General features: G+C 37.0%; 1 protein-coding gene across 3 annotated transcripts in view; it reads right to left on the bottom strand.

Annotated features, from left to right (window-relative positions):
* The window catches only part of psme4a (proteasome activator subunit 4a), a 167,890-nt gene extending 150,619 nt beyond the window's left edge, over positions 1–17,271 (bottom strand). For 2 of the 3 annotated variants that reach the window (XM_051919347.1, XM_028821016.2), the window contains exon 1: positions 16,840–17,267. In XM_051919347.1, coding sequence (XP_051775307.1) covers positions 16,840–17,036 — 197 coding nt within the window. In that variant the 5' untranslated portion in view covers positions 17,037–17,267. Of the gene's footprint in view, positions 1–16,839 lie in introns of all 3 variants that reach the window. The other variant, XR_007933556.1, reaches the window with a different exon arrangement.
* Between the last annotated feature and the right edge of the window lie 273 nt (positions 17,272–17,544).

Raw genomic sequence — 17,544 nt, 5'->3', positions numbered from 1 at the left:
AATACATGGCGGCAGCCCACGAAGAACGGTTAGCTCAGACAAGCAAACATCAACAAAAGAAAGGCTGAAAGAAAGAAAAATACGACCAACAAAAAGAATGAGGTCAAAATCCCCTGCCATTTAATATAGACTGTTCCTACTAATGTTTATGCACTACTGTTCTAGCACCCATTATTGTAACGGGCTAAATGACTAGTATATATATATATATATTTGTTTCCCATTGTATCACTGTTTAAGAGGGGGTTTTGGAGGAGCGCCACATCTCCTTGGGGTGTGTTCAGCCCCCCTCTTCACAACGCGCGCGGCAGACTGGCAGCAACTGGGGGTTGGGCGCCAAAGGCACCAGGGGGGGCTTGCCCCCCTAGTAAATAAATAAAATCACAGATCAAGTAATTTCATCAACATTAATAAAGTGTGAAAATATTACTCTCCTTAAGATTTTAACAGTTTCTTAAAGTTAAAAACAGAATCAACTGACAGCATCTGCCAATAAACAAGTATACAAAATGGCAGTTAAAAATGAGCTAGTCACATGTACCAAAGTACGAGTTTATAGACTCAAGAACATAAACATTTGGAGCACATCTCTCTTGAACATGTGAGGTAGCAGCCTTTGCTCCTCCTCCAAGACATGATTAACAATTTTGCTGCAGTGGAACAATCCAGTGATTTCCCTCTTCCACTCTCCTTCGGTCATTAACCACTATTGCACCTGCTAGCATGTTAACAGCACTATCGGTAACAATAACCAGACTGTTGGTTGATAACTGCCAGTCACAAGCAACAGTGTGACACAATTCGTTGAAGTCTGTACCTGTGTGGCTTTTGTGCATTAACCTACTCTAGTCTACACAACACAAGATTCTAGATATCTGTAATACAGTTAGCAGTGATCAGAAACAATGCCTATGTTGCTCTAGTTGTCCATGCATCACAGGCAAGTAATACTCTGGTGGCTTTCTTGACAGGCCCTGGGGCCTCTGATGATGTCACTTCCGGTTCTGATGCCTCTGATGACGTCACTCCTGTTCCAGCATAGATTACATCATTTCCTACACCAGCCCTTAAACCCCCCATCTTACCTTCATGTATTTAGTTCTGTTTTGGACTCAGTCTTGCAAACTACTCAATCATTTTTCAACCTTTCGCAGCCAGGATCATAATATACAGGTGGCTGCCCCAAACCTTTTTACTATTTGGAGTCTTTTTGTAACTATATATCATGGGTTTTCTCTGGGTGTATATTGAAAATATTGAGGGAATATTGATGAAAATGCTGTGGAAGAAAACCTACTGTTGACTCTAATCTTCCTCTTCAGCCATGCCAGCAAGCTAAAAATTCCTATGTGTCATCCTTCTGCACCATGGTACCTCGCACATCTTCCAGTCTCCAGACAATGTAGCTCAGAAGAATTCCCAGGATGACCCAATGAGTGACAGAGAGTCACTGGGGTATCCAACACACAGGCTCATTGTAAAGGTGACACAACAAATAATTTCTGGAGGGGATGATCTGATCGGACCCTGGGTATAAGATCAATTTTCAAAACAGTTGTTGTGCACAGTTTTAACAGTAGGCTTACTTTTGATAAATAAGGGTGATAAATACTGTTACACGATTTTGCTTTAAATAGCCTGCTGGATACAGGCATATGTTATAGTGTAAATAGGTAAAGGTTTAGAGGTGATTCAGTTTACAGGTTATGTTTATATGTGTAGCACACAAACTGTTTCTGGGAGTTTATGCTGCTTTTCTACCTTTCATTAATTTACTGGACTATATGGTTGAACTTTAGATGGTTACATAAATGTTTGTGAAGCACTGCAACAGTTTGCACAATAAGCATTTTTGATCAACATTATCAATATACAAAACAAAATAATAACAAATTGATAATTTACAGAGGATTGTCTTCATTGTGGTACTAAAATATTTTAAAAAAGTGTTAGGTGATTTAGGTTCAATGTTACTTATACTATACATCTCCTTTTCTCCAACTGCAAACACACTTTTTAAAATATGTTGTTAGGGATCAGACTCCTAAAAATGCACAGTCACCTTTATGCAATTACCTCTTATCTGGAAATGCACTCACACTTAGTATATGTATCTGTGATTGGTTGCAACCTTCATTTGCTATTTAGAACTGTCTGTAACTGGGAGAGCCTGATCTCCGACAGAGAAGGGGTATTAGGGTGTTAAATACAATACAGTAATTCATCAACTTTGTTATGAAATTTCACATTACATTAGCCCTCATCTATTGACAAAGTACTACAAAACTACAACAAACTATGAACTCACACTATTATGATTCAAATCAAAGTACATTGTTCACAGGCATTTACTAAATAAAAAAAGGAAATATGCTCAATATTTTTTTTTTTTTTTTACTAAAGTTACATTTGCTATGCTAAATGGCAAAAACTGAATATAGAAATTGCTGCTCTGATTAAATCTTGAAACAAAGTAAGCCACCAGAAGCAATGAACAAGATATGACACAGCAAAAACATTGAGACAAAAATTTCCTAGTTTCACTACAGCTGTCACATCAACATATTAGGTAATTCAAAAAACAAAAAATACACAGAAAGTAACAAACTAGAAGATAATAATGCAAAATTAGAATAAAATGTACACTACACTAAAACAGAAGTAAAGATAGCCTTTAACAACAAAAATGATTACGTTTAATACTTGTGAGACAGTGACCAGCACACTAAAACTGTAATATCTAATGCAGTTACACTGAACCAAAACAGTTTTATTTAACATTATTAACAAGTGACCTCTTGCAGACAAGTCCTATTTCAAATCAAATGGATGAATACTGTTTATGTTCAGCTAGTCCTAGTAAGCTAGTTACAGCACATGTTTATCTATTAGTTCGTTCACTTTTTAATTTTTATTTATTTATTTTTTTTAAACTCACAATCCAATAAAGGGTTACAGAAGTGTATTCTGGCACCTATGGGCACAAGGCAGGAATCAACTTGTGATGGGGAGCCGTTTTCTTACAAAATATACTTATACACATTCACTTATTTACAAACAATGGCCCAGTTTGGAGTCAACAAATAAGAAAACCTACACATCTGTTAAACTAAACTGTAATATCCGGAAAAAACACCTATGCAGATACGACAAATATACAAATTCTACACAGTGAATGAACAGCCAAACATTTGAGCACACAACTCTAGAACTGTTAGATGAAAGAGCAACCATACCACCAACCAGGGTATGACATTGAAAATTTACAACTGAATGCTTAATTAAATGCACAGAATAACATTTTGAAGCATTTGGAGACTTGGGTATCTTGGATCATTTTCTAGTCACTTAAAGATTTTCTTACCATAATTTTTGTTTATTAAATATGCTTGTAACAGTGAGTAATATTCAAAAATAACTGATAATAGAATGCAACTACATGTGTTATTAGTGTACATAAAATATATTCTAACACCATTTTGCAACATTATGTGGCTGAAATTGCTCTCATAGGTAGCAGATTCCAACTCAAGTGATGAAACTATTGATTGCTTTTCTTAGCTGTTGCATGTGGAGGGTCTGTGGCCAATTCCACTTCAAACGTCTTAAACACAGATTTAAAACTTCTGCTAAAAATCGCAGGCTTTACCTGAACATAAGATAGTGAATAATTGTGGTGCTTTGCCAAAGAGGTATAGTGTTAGAGAAATATAATCATTACCATCTTTAGAAAATGCAGCAGTGAGGTTGTTTTTAGTGTAACAGAAATGCAGAATACATATTTAATTACTATTGCATCTTTCATATACAGTATATATAGTGTATATACAGTGCATCCAGAAAGTACTTACAGCGCATCACTTTTTCCACATTTTGTTATGTTACAGCCTTATTCCAAAATGGATTAAATTAATCTTTTTCCTCAGAATTCTGCACACAACACCCTATAATGACAACGTGAAAAACGTTTACTTGAGGTTTTTGCAAATTTATTAAAAATAAAAAACCTGAGAAATCACATGTACATAAGTATTCACAGCCTTTGCTCAATACTTTGTCGATGCACCTTTGGCAGCAATTACAGCCTCAAGTCTTGTTGAATATGCTGCCACAAACTTGGCACACCTATCCTTGGCCAGTTTCGCCCATTCCTCTTTGCAGCACCTGTCAAGCTTCATCAGGCTGGATGGGAAGCGTCGGTGCACAGCCATTTTAAGATCTCTCCAGAGATGTTCAATCGGATTCAAGTCTGGGCTCTGGGTGGGCCACTCAAGGACATTCACAGAGTTATCCTGAAGCCACTCCTTTGGTATCTTGGCTGTGTGCTTAGGGTCATTGTCCTGCTGAAAGATGAACCGTCGCCCCAGTCTGAGGTCAAGAGCACTCTGGAGCAGGTTTTCATCCAGGATGTCTCTGTACATTGCTGCAGTCATCTTTCCCTTTATCCTGACTAGTCTCCCAGTTCCTGCCGCTGAAAAACATCCCCACAGCATGATGCTGCCACCACCATGCTTCACTGTAGGGATGGTGCCAGGTTTCCTCCAAACGTGACGCCTGGCATTCACACCAAAGAGTTCAATCTTTGTCTCATCAGACCAGAGAATTTTCTTTCTCATGGTCTGAGAGTCCTTCAGATGCCTTTTGGCAAACTCCAGGCGGGCTGCCATGTGCCTTTTACTAAGGAGTGGCTTCCGTCTGGCCACTCTGCCATACAGGTCTGATTGGTGGATTGCTGCAGAGATGGTTGTCCTTCTGGAAGGTTCTCCTCTCTCCACAGAGGATCTCTGGAGCTCTGACAGAGTGACCATCAGGTTCTTGGTCACCTCCCTGACTAAGGCCCTTCTCCCCCGATCACTGTTTAGATGGCCGGTCAGCTCTAGGAAGAGTCCTGGTGGTTTCGAACTTCTTCCACTTACGGATGATGGAGGCCACTATGCTCATTGGGACCTTCAAAGCAGCAGACATTTTTCTGTAACCTTCCCCAGATATGTGCCTCGAGACAATCCTGTCTCGGTGGTCTACAGACAATTCCTTTGACTTCATGCTTGGTTTGTGCTCTGACATGAACTGTCAACTGTGGGACCTTATATAGACAGGTGTGTGCCTTTCCAAATCATGTTCAGTCAACTGAATTTACCACAGGTGGACTCCAATTAAGCTGCAGAAACATCTCAAGGATGATCAGGGGAAATAGGATGCACCTTTGCTCAATTTCGAGCTTCACGGCAAAGGCTGTGAATACTTATGTACATGTGCTTTATCAATTTTTTTATTTTTAATAAATTTGCAAAAACCTCAAGTAAACTTTTTTCATGTTGTCATTATGGGGTGTTGTGTGTAGAATTCTGAGGAAAAAAATGAATTTAATCCATTTTGGAATAAGGCTGTAACATAACAAAATGTGGAAAAAGTGATGTGGTGTGGATTTCCGGATGTACTGTGTATATATATATATATATATATATATATATATATATACACACACACATACACACACACACTATATATACTGTATATGAAAGATGCAATAGTAATTAAACATGTATTCTATATAGTGTATATATATATATATATATATATATATATATATATATATATATATATATATATATATATATATATATATATATTATATATATATACTAGCTGATTACCCAGTGGCTTCGCTCACTGAGTGCAAGGGAAAAAAATAAAATGTGGTATTTATAAAATAAGTTTGTTAATTGGCAATTTTATATTTCAACAAATAAAGAGCACTTACAATCACATATAAATCAATATAAACAACATTATTAACATCATTATCATATGAGAATTTGAAGTAATATATAAGAAGCACATTGCATATAAATATAAATTATTAAACAGTAAAATCTTACTGTTCGTGGCTGTTCGTTTGTCTGTCCAGGATTTTAAATCACCTGTAGCTCGCAAACCGTTTCACCTATTGACTTGAAGTTTGGTACACATATACTACGTGACGTCTACTATCCGCTTTTGGGGTGATGATTTTATTACTCTTTTTATCTTTATTTTATATTATTGTAGAATCAACACTCGGTGGCGCGCAGCAGGGTGGCCATGCGAAGGATGCGTACAGGCACCGTTCTCATTCCCTACCACTTTCGCTAATCATTCTTGAGGCAGATTGAAGACTTAAGTGCCAGATCAAGTGAAAGGTTAAAGAAAGCATACTAAGTAATTGCAACACAAAAACTAACTTAATCAGTTTTAACGCAAAAAGATGCCGACGAAAGAGAAGCAGCGGGCCGCTAGGGTGGAGTAAAGAAGAACTGCTCAGGAAGCAGCAAGCACATCAACCTCTGAGCAAACGAATGCTAAACGTACAGAGAAAGAGGATGAATACTATGAATGCTCAAGTGTATTCAGTGAACGTTATCATGCAGTGTGCCGTTACTGGTATTTTGATAAAAGAATTTGAACAACATATAAGAAGCGTATAAATTATTAAACAGTAAAATATTAACATTTAAGAAGTGAAGATACATTGAGTACTACTGCAGTGCTTTCGGGTATACTACATTTTTTTTTGCCCATTACGTGCATAAATGTACACATTTTTTGGTGTACCTACCCGAGAACACGCGACATATAATTTACCGTGAGAGAAGCATGGATTTTAAACATGCGTTGAGTTTATCTGCTGGTGTCCCTCGTGGATTAACTGGTAATGTTTGACGAAAATCTCCTGCGAGTAAAACAACAGTACCTCCCATGATTTTGGTAGGATCTTGGTGATCCTGCATTGTTCGGTTCAAGGCTTCATAAACTCTTTTATGTGCCATGGTGCACTCATCCCAAACTATTATCTTTGAATGTTGCAAGACTTTTGCCTTTCCAGAGCCCTTGCGTATGTTGCAAATTGGATTTTCGTCGTGAGCGAGGTTTAGTGGTAATTGCAATGCCGAATGTGCTGTATAGCCTCCATCTAATAATGTAGAAGCGATTCCCCATGATGCTATAGCCAGAGCTATGTCACCATTCGCTCTCTCAGCAAGAATCAGGTTTATTAAGAATGTTTTTCCTGTTCCTCTGTGGTAATACGCAATTTCCGTTTCAAACACTCATGCGTAATTTCCATTTCGAACGCAAAAAGAATTTTATACATATTATATTATTATTATTATAATATATATATATATATATATATATATATATATATATATATATATATACACACACACACACACACACACACACACACACACTAGGGGGCTCCGCCTCCTGCTTGCCTCACTCGCCCTCCCCCAGGTTTGGTTTACCGGATATATAATTTAAAGAGATTGTTATTTAAATGGGAATTGTTACATATGCATTATTTTCACTTTTACTTTAAAACTTTTGTAAAAACCATACTTTATTTCCAGACCCGGGCGTGGTTGAATCTCTTTTTCACAGGACATATAACGCTGCTTGCATTGTTAAGGGGGGGCGGCTGAATGCATGCTAAGGAGATGCCGTTCGTTCAGCTGTTGCTGCTGGCGAACTGCGTGTTCTGTTTGCCGCACTGCGCATTGATCATTTAAAAGCAGGTACAGCTGCTGTCCTTTTGCCACTTCGCATATCTGCCGCTCGCGTTATGAAAAAAGGGGTGGGGGGGTTCGGGGGTGGGCTGAACACATGCTAAGGAGATGCGGTTGGATCATCTGCTGGCTTGCTGCTGCTTCTGGCTTGTCATTGTTTTAACAGCTGGGAGCACATGAAGTGTGTCCGCCAAAAGCATTCCAACAACTGCTACGTTAGATGTCCGTGAACTTGTTTTAAATGTTGTCTCACTGCCTTGTCTCACGTGAGGTTAAAGTCTCTTGTGGAACTTCAAATTGTCTTCCGAGAAGATCACGTCTCGTCTCCCTAGTCTCCCTCCCAAGATTTTTTTTTTTTTTTTTTTATAATAGAGAGACATAAGCCTAGTTGCTTGTTACTTTTTAGTATTGCTGACAACAGCATCATGTAATTTACCTGCTTCAAATTCAAGAAGCAGATAAAATGAGCTACTGTGAATGAGTGAAGAATGTGGGACAGTAGAAGCCAGAATGTTAGCATATAATGGGACTTATCCTTGCATGGTACTTTCCTTGTATGATGAGGATCAAATAAACAATATCATTACTACTATACTGAACAAATAAAAAAATATTATTAGCAAATTAAATAAAAACATATTCACCTACTGTGGTGGGCTGGCGCCCTGCCTGGGGTTTGTTTCCTGCCTTGCGCCCTGTGTTGGCTGGGATTGGCTCCAGCAGACCCCCGTGACCCTGTATATATGGGATACAGCGGGTTGGATAATGGATGGCTGGATGGATGGATGGATATTCACCTAACATCATACCTTTCTTTCTGTATTACTCAGTCATCCAACCCCACCCATATTTGACACAGTCACATTCCATGTCCTGCACTTAGGAATACTTTTTTGTCATCAGAAGTGACTATTAAAAAAAAAAAATACTAAAAATACATAATTCAAGTAACCACTCTCAATGTAAAAATGAAACCGTGAATTAATTCATAGCTGAAGTCTCATAAAATGTTGAATTTGTGGACTCGTCCATGTTAAAACAGATAAACAATATTTTTCAATTGGAGAGTGAGAATTTTCAAAACTGTGTACAGTGTTCTGTATTCAAGATATCGCAATGAAAAGTGAACTGTACCAATTAATTTCTTTAAGTGTACCAAATTTTAACAAAATTGAACTACTGGGAGCAGATTGTTTCATGTAGATAGACAGAAGGACAGACAGATATAACGCTTAAAGCACCTCCTGATTTATCCATATTTGTATCAAAAAACTGCATTGGCAAAATATGCCCCTTACTGTATTTAACTAAAATAAATAAATTGAAAAATTAAATTATTTTTTAAACTAGGAATGAATTTTGTAAAGTGACAGCTAATGCATCTACAGTACCATGCCCATCATGTTTCCAAAAAAATATCCTGATGAACAGGTAAATTCTTCAGCTATAATTATAAAAAAAATAAAATCAGTTTCTCACTTTGGACTGAGTCACAAATACTTTATAACAAACTAAAGGCAGGAGTTACCAGGGAATCCACAACAGGATACTATATTAGTATTTGGTAACAATATATTAATATTTTGGTTTTTAATATGTTGCAATGTGTTTAATGTATATTGATTATATTTTACTATAGAAACTAGACAGAACACTCAATCTGTTGAACCCATCAGAGAAACTCCAGTCCATCCCAATTAAATTTTTAAATAGCGGAGATGGACATCAAATGTCTCGGCATTCTCCTTAATAACACTGGGAATATTTAGTTACAGTACCATACACACTGGAACATAATCTAACCTCTCATTTGGATGAATCTTCTTTTAAGACAAGCTATTATGTTTTTAGCAGGACTGGCAACTAAAAATTGTCATCTTAATTATCCATGTTAAAAAATACTTTAACTTAAAGAAATGCTTTGTTTAAATTTTTGGAGCGAAGTATATTAATGAGGTACACTGACAATTAACTTGCCATTTTCTCAATAAATTATTATACAGTACTTTCAAAAAAAAAGGCAAAAAGTATTGAACAAACGTTCGGATGTAGTTATTCATGGAAAATACATTTTTTGACATTTTGTGTCCCCTAAGATTTTCTTTATATTAAGGATATTAGCCTTCTTTTCCTTTTGATGGACTTTGGCCAGTCAGAATGGGACCTGGTGGCAGAACTCAAAATGCCAAGAATCAACACTGAAGCCTGAGCTGTGCATGGCCAATCGAATCCCTAATCAGCACGTTGACTCATGTAATTTGTCTACTTCCTCAATATTAGATCAGTGATTTCACTGGTCCGCTCTTCTCTGGCAATTTATAGAAAAATGGCTGCATTATTTGAAGCTGCATTTTGTTTAAAGCTCCCACACGCAAGAAATACTTTTGATACTGAACAACAGTAAAACATGCCTGTTCCCCTTTAATGACAACATATCTTAAAAGAAAACTGACATTTTCTTTAATTAACCAGACAACTTTATGAATTTTGTAATGCATAAGCAGAGAAGGTAGATTCTTAGAAATCAACCATGGCAAATTTTAGGACAGAGTTTATATGGATGTCAAGTCAGGATTTTTATTTACACTTGATTTTGACCTGTCCATTTACCTAGAACATGGGATGGCTTGTTGACTGGCAGATCTAAATTTGTCCTCTATGGATTGGCTCCAGCAGACCCCCGTGACCCTGTAGTTAGGATATAGCAAGTTGGATAATGAATGGATGGATGGATGGATGGATGGATGAGTAATAGTGAATTGCAACGGACTTGCAGTACACTTAGGGCTTGCTCTGCACATGAACCTGAACACAATAAGTTGGGTAAAAAATTAGGAATACATATCAAGTTATCGATAAGTGCACACATTCTTTGATACATTTTTGAAGTCCATTTCTAAAGTTTAGCCAACATGTTTCATGACCTCTTGATAACTGCAATCATTTGACTATAAAATTAAGTAAATAATGCTGACTCCAAAGTCATCTCCTTTACTTTCGGTAATTTTCAATGTAAAATGCTTCATCTCTTATTTGCAATGATTAGGCAATCGTTTGAAATTTTTTGTCACAATAAGTCTTTGACCTGTGCTGCAAATTCCTAACTTTGTCTTTCTCCAAGACACGGTGACCCTAATTTTTATTTTTGCTACAGTTTAAACTGTTATATTTAAACCAATAGATTTGCCAATTATGTTTTAAGGATCTTTCCTACATCAAAAAATAGTATTTTTAGGCAGAGTTTAAAAAACCTAATCTGTAAGACGTAAAGAATGTTCACTAAACTGTGAGTATTTTATTCTGCAAAAATCTAATACAATATTCAAGTGTTCTTTGATTATTCTAAGCCTTCTCACTTCAGTGTATTCATGTGAATTTCCAGTCTGACTATTCGGAGAAATGGGAGGTTGCTATTGATTTGCTACCTGGTTTGCAAAAAGGCAATTAAGATAAATGACATTTTTCATGTGAATAAACAGCAAAGCAGGCACTAAAATGTGTATCACTTCGCTCCAAATGCAATTCAACCAAAAAAGGCATTTCTGGCTGATCAGGTTATATGTTTTTTTTTTTTATATAATTGACTAAGGTGAAAAGTCAATATTATATCACAACTCAGACAATTTGGGTAGCTTGGTTTTGTCTGAATTGTCCGACTTGTAACTCGGAGTTCATAGAGCACTAACATGGAATTTCCACCTCGGAAACTTGGATTTACCATCTGCCCAAGAGAACATTGTGAACGCAGCATTATGCCAAGTGCTTACCACTCAAAGCGAATATGAGGAATTTCCAAGAAAATTAATTGTGTGGGACACAAAAAGATGCAAGGAATAAGAGGCCAGCTGTCAAAAATAATCTTAAAACCGAGGGCATACCATACACACCATAATGGCTTTAAAGTTACCTGTTTCAAATCAGGACTCATCAGCCAGACTAAAGAAATATACTGAAAAACAGTCTCTAATTGGCAGGGTACTGTTCCAAACAGAAAGCCAAAAGAAGCAAAATCCATAGCTGTATACAGTGATAGTGAGGATGGTCAACATGATTTAAATACAATTTAAAAGTCAAACTCACTGATTTAACTGACACACATCAACAGTGCCAATCGTATCAAGACTAGATAAACAGTGGAACCTCGGGTCACGACCATAATTTGATCCAAAACTCTGGTCGCAACCCGATTTGGTCGTGACAAGAAGTAATTTCCCCCATAGGATTGTATGTAAATACAATTAGTCCGTTCCGGACCGTACAAACTGTATGTAAATATATATTTTTTTAAGATTTGTAAGCACAAAAATAGTTAATTATACCATAGGATGCACTGTGCAATAGTAAACTAAATGTAAAAACATTGAATAAACACTGAGAAAACCTTGAACAGAGAAAACTAACATTGCAAGAGTTCACGCTATAGCCTTACGAACTGCTTGCTGTAAACACTTTCTTTTTTATGAGTTTTAAGCACAGGGAAAAAAATGAACATTTGAAAAATCCTTAATTTATACAAAAACTAACCATAAACAACCAAGAAAACTAACCTTGCATGAGTCGAGTTCTGGCATGAAGGAAGTGAGGAGGAACTGGGTGGAGAGGAAATTACAGTTTTGAGGTAAAGTCTTTGACGATGCAGGTTCGCTGCATGCTCCATCTCGCTTCCAGGAGCCCTTAAACCCGTCACCGTCGGTAATGTTACCGATGAGCACGACAGTGAGGCACTACAATGGAGCAAGGGGATGGTGCAAAAGTGCCAAGTGCTTTTATGAAAATCAACAAAACAACAATCAAAAACAAAGTCCAAATTAAATAAAGAGCAGTGCTTTCAGAATCTTTCAATAAATAAATCCCATAAAAACAGAAGTGAAGTGGAGGTTAAAATCCAATAGAAAAAAGTCTTCATTAAATACAACGAAGTTAAAACAATGCTGGAAGCAGTCTCTTTAAAAACAAGCCCGGTGCATTCTTTAACTGGTGACCCCCCTGCTCATGTGCGGAAATCATCGGCGTGTACAAACCGGAAGGGAAGGGAAACTGGCTTGTTCATCACCCGAGTGTGTGGTCGTGAACAGATGCAAAAGTTTAGCAAACTTTTTGGTCGTAACCCAATTTGTACGTTTTCTGAGACGTTCATGACCCAAGGTTCCACTGTACATTCTTAAACTTGTATGCATTTTAATAAAGAATACATTTTCAAGTAATCACTATGAAACAATAACATGAGTCAAGAATCCATGTTAGAATATGTGACCTCACAAACTAAAGCTACATTAGCTTACTAGCATAGAGATTTTTCACTGAATTAAACAACATCCATAATGTGATTGTAGATAACAATATTTGGCAGTTTAAAATTACTATCAGTGACACTATAACATATACATGTTTTTACAATGTGACACGTATGTTGACTTTGATTCAAACTCAAAACTTTATGAAATACACTTGATGGATGCAAAAATGAGTGACCTGTCATATTAGGGAATGCAGGGGTTTCCTCCCATAGTCCACAGACATGTGGGTTAGGTGTACCGGAGAGACTAAATTGGCCCTAGTGTGTGATATTTGTGTGTGTGCGTGTGTGTTTTCACCCTACAATGCACTGACGCCCTGTCCTGGTTTTGTTCCTGCCTTGTACCCTATGTCACCCTACAATGCACTGACGCCCTGTCCTGGTTTTGTTCCTGCCTTGTACCCTATGCTGTCTGGGATACACTCCAGCATCCCTTGCAACTCTGATCAAGGGGGTTAGAAAGTGACTGACTGACCTTTCTAAAATGTAAACAGAGAATAATTCAAAACAAAACTGTGTTCTGTTTTTGAACGGTTTCCATTAAACACAAAATAATTTAATCAGATACAGTTCTGTCAAAAAATAAATAAATAAATAAAAGTGCAATTGGAATTGGATTCTGCACTCTACTGGTACATTCAACCTGGATGGCTAAATGCTGGCACACTCCAAATATAGCTGAAACAGAAGCTTTTCTATATAAATAGATGATACAGAAACAGTATGCACTTAAAGAGCAGCCACTTCAAGTCAGTCTGCAGCCAAATTATTATAAATAAGAAGTCCTAATGTCTATAGTACATCACAAGGCTTAATGTTACTTAAATATGTTAATTAAATGCCTGAGATTTGTTGTCTCCTCTACTATATCATCTGGTCACAAAAGTGAATTTGTGATGGTTATGTATATTTAATACCTAAAAATAATGCCAGAAAGAAATTGGGACTCAAACTAATAAGCAAGCAATGCTCAATCCAGACATGTAAATTTAAGTGAGGAAACACTATATATGTGGCAAGTAAACTGTGCCACCACCATCTACCCAAAGCACCATGATGTTCCAACAATGATGGATGGATTAAAAGCCAGAAGTCTGTATAACCATCAGCATCAAGTGACTCCGTGAGAACCCTAACTACAAAGAGGACTATTTCATTTATGTTAGGTAGAATGCCCAAAGGGGACTGGGCGGTCTCGTGGCCTGGAACCCCTACAGATTTTATTTTTTTTCTCCAGCTTTCTGGAGTTTTTTTTTTGTTTTTTCTGTCCACCCTGGCCATCCGACCTTACTCCTTATTATGTTAACTAAGGTTGTCTTATTTAATTTCTTTTTTGTCTTTTATTCTTCTTTTCTTCATTATGTAAAGCACTTTGAGCTACTTTTTGTATGAAAATGTGCTATATAAATAAATGTTGTTGTTGTTGTTGTTGTAAACTGGGACAGTGGAAACGATTGCGACAGCCAGCTCATAAGAATCTAACAAGAGGATTTTTATTTCTGGTTCAGTCCTCTCTAAAGATCATGCTGGTATACAATGAAATTGTATCCACTGTAAACTTGAAAACATGCAGCACAGCTGTTCCCATTACATCACGTGCAAAACAGAAAAAAAAAGTGTTTTAAGTATTTATTTACCCAGCTATAAACAACACTTTGTTTTCAAAATGTGATATACATCAATGGTTTCTCCACATGTACTTACAACAGTGTGCTCTATCTACTTTCAGTGCCCAATGCATCTCAAAAGGAATGAAAAAGCTGGATAACATGCTGTGATGTGGCCAAAGCTGCCTATATGACCATGAACAAAATAACTTTACCTGCCTCTAGCTACAGAACTATGTAGACGTGTTAATTATTTTGATGAAGCACCTTGGGATGGTGTTAGATATGGACAAAGGGCTTTTGATGACCTCAATATATTTAATGAACATTTTAAAGAGATCTCAGAACTTGGCTATTTTTGATCAAATTAACTTTTTTTCAATATGTATGACAGTTGCAGAAAGGTCACAATCATGGGAAAGTGGTGTGGGAAATAGTACACAGTCATTCACTTGCCATTTGTACAAGTACTTAAAGTACCAAACCCCCTGTGACATCTGTCATTGCTCAACTGCTTCTTGTTTCCTGCAACATTATCCAAACTGGAAACTACGTACACAGAAAAATCAAGTCACTGGCACACATTTCAAAATGGACATTCAAATCCAAACATAAAAAAACACAACAGCTGAATATTCTGTGGGAGGGGTATGCTGGCAGTTACAACAGATGTAAAAATCTATATCCAGTGACTTGTACAATTCATTTTAATATTAACAACTGTGGATGGCAAGTTGTATGTTGTTTTAGGCAAAAGAATTACATAAGAAAAAAATTTTGCACAAGTACAGTACACCTTATTGCAATGAACATGTAAAGCTTTGAGAGGTTATACAAAGATATGTGGGGGCAAAGTGGACCAGTGGAATTAACTCAGCTCAAGAACGAATGGAGTGGTTAATATACAAAATATGTATTTCTTAAAAAAAATTATACAATGGATTAGATAAAAGCACTTTGCTTATCATTGCAACTAATAACAAAACAAATGAAAAAATTACTGGAAGTCATGACATCCTTTAGTGGAGGAGACAGAACCTCTTAACTTTGAAGTTAATTGTTAAAACTCTAGAGCTTTTTGGGCCACACTTTTGATTTACCATAACTAATACAATGTTGTTCAGCTCCTTCAGGAAGGGGTAACTCTATTAGAAACATGAATTGGATTAACTAATTTTATAATATATTACATTTGTATGTAAATGCAATCCCCACTTTTCCTTGGAAAAAGAATCTTATTCATAAATCAATTTCAGCCAGTTTACACACCTAATTTACCTATTAAGATATGCCTGAATTGAATTTCAAAAGATGAAAGTAGTGTAAACATTAACAGATTTCAATACATTCAAATAGCTCCATGACGTATTACTGGATTCTATCTAAATTTTATTTAAAAACTTAGTTTAAATTAAGCTGAAGAAATAAACAACATCACTATAGATTTTTCCTTTCTGGAGTTCATTAACTCAAACCTGTCTGTGATTGAAATTCGAGTGAAACAAAACATACAAAATATGAGCTATTAGGATAGAAATAAATCTGGCTCATCTGAACACTGCATCGTGTCAAAACCAAACAAACATTTGAACTTCGAGTTCCCATGCTATATGTTAAAATTAGGTAACGACGTGAGGAATCAGCTGTCACTGCGATCATGCACATCCTGGACAGACCCAACGTTACCATGGACAAGCAGCAATACAAACTTTGCTGACCCTTCTTTGAAAATTGTTTTGTAGCAGGTGACAATTGCGTGCAGTATATTGTGCAAATCTCACGATCGCTTTTTTTGGTCAGACCAACAAATTTTTCTTTCTTAAGTGTATGCATTAAAAATATTTATCTTTTATTAAACGTTCGGTTCTGTATCCCTCGGACATAAATCTCGCGCCCATCACTTCGGCTAATTAAGGTGGATAAACTTTAAAACGACATGTTTTGGTATGCATAATCGTTCTCTAATATCTTCAATACAGTCCAAACGGCTGACATTGTTCAAAAAAATTATATTAACGTTGTTAAACGATCCACTGTAAATAACACAAAACTTAAGAAGTTACTTAACTTGATCAAACAAGAATACCGGTAAAATAATTACGATCGGTTGGATTGTACCGTTTTGCGATATACGTAGCAATAAATATTATGATAGTGCCATTAAAACAAATATCTGTAAATAAACAACAAATACATCGAAAAAAAAAATCATAAACAAAAACCCAAGTTGCCGGTAACACCACCTTCTGTGAACGATCGCGGCCTACAATAGCGGAGTTTACTAGGTAACTGCTTTTGCCTTCGAAGGCCCGTTGTCTGACAACTGCTGTGCTAATCGTAGGACACAACCCACTTACCTAAAGGAATACTTCAGAAATTAATAAGTACTTACGTGGAAAGTTTTCTGGTCCAAAATAACACTCCAGGCCATAATTCCTTTAGCTGGACAGCTCGACCCAGGTTGTTTTTGATCTTGGCCAATATTTCATTGGATTCTTGGTCTAATCTGTCCGAGTAAGGCAGGAGTTTGTTGTAGACAATCTCTTTCTGAGGAACAAAATCCAATGCCCTGTTCTCGTCTGTGTTCATATTACACTTTCGGAACGGATTTCCACTTCTCTTGCTTGTGTTTCCCTGCTCCCGCTATTCGCGTGTGTTTCTTGGTATTTTCCGATCCCGTTAATGACTTGGTTTAGCCTAGCTGTGACATTTGATTAATCTGATGATGATGCAGTCAGCGTATGTCAGCACTCCCAGACTCTCTTGCTTTCCAGTTTTCTCTGACCTCCACACTCGCTCGTTCTCTAGCACGCACGCTTACGCAGGCGCAGCCCGCCTCGTAGTTTACGTCACTTCCTGAGTGGGAGCCACGCGAAATTGTGACAACCTGCATTCAGTTTCTGTTAGGGAAGTGTTGCGTTCTTTGCTCGCCTCCGCTTATTTCATTCAATAAGAGCTGAAAGAAAGAAATAGTATGCTAGGGAGAGAAGAGTGGAGTAGGCGGTAAAGAAAGGAAGCCCATTCAGAATCTCGACTGACCGCCGCAACTCAAAGTAAATCATATGCTTAAATTGTGCAAAATGCAGCAGTGTTTTTC

The sequence above is a fragment of the Erpetoichthys calabaricus genome, chromosome 15, assembly GCF_900747795.2.
Source record: "Erpetoichthys calabaricus chromosome 15, fErpCal1.3, whole genome shotgun sequence".
Taxonomy (NCBI): Eukaryota; Metazoa; Chordata; class Cladistia; order Polypteriformes; family Polypteridae; genus Erpetoichthys; species Erpetoichthys calabaricus.
This window is presented reverse-complemented; position numbering and strand designations above follow the sequence as displayed.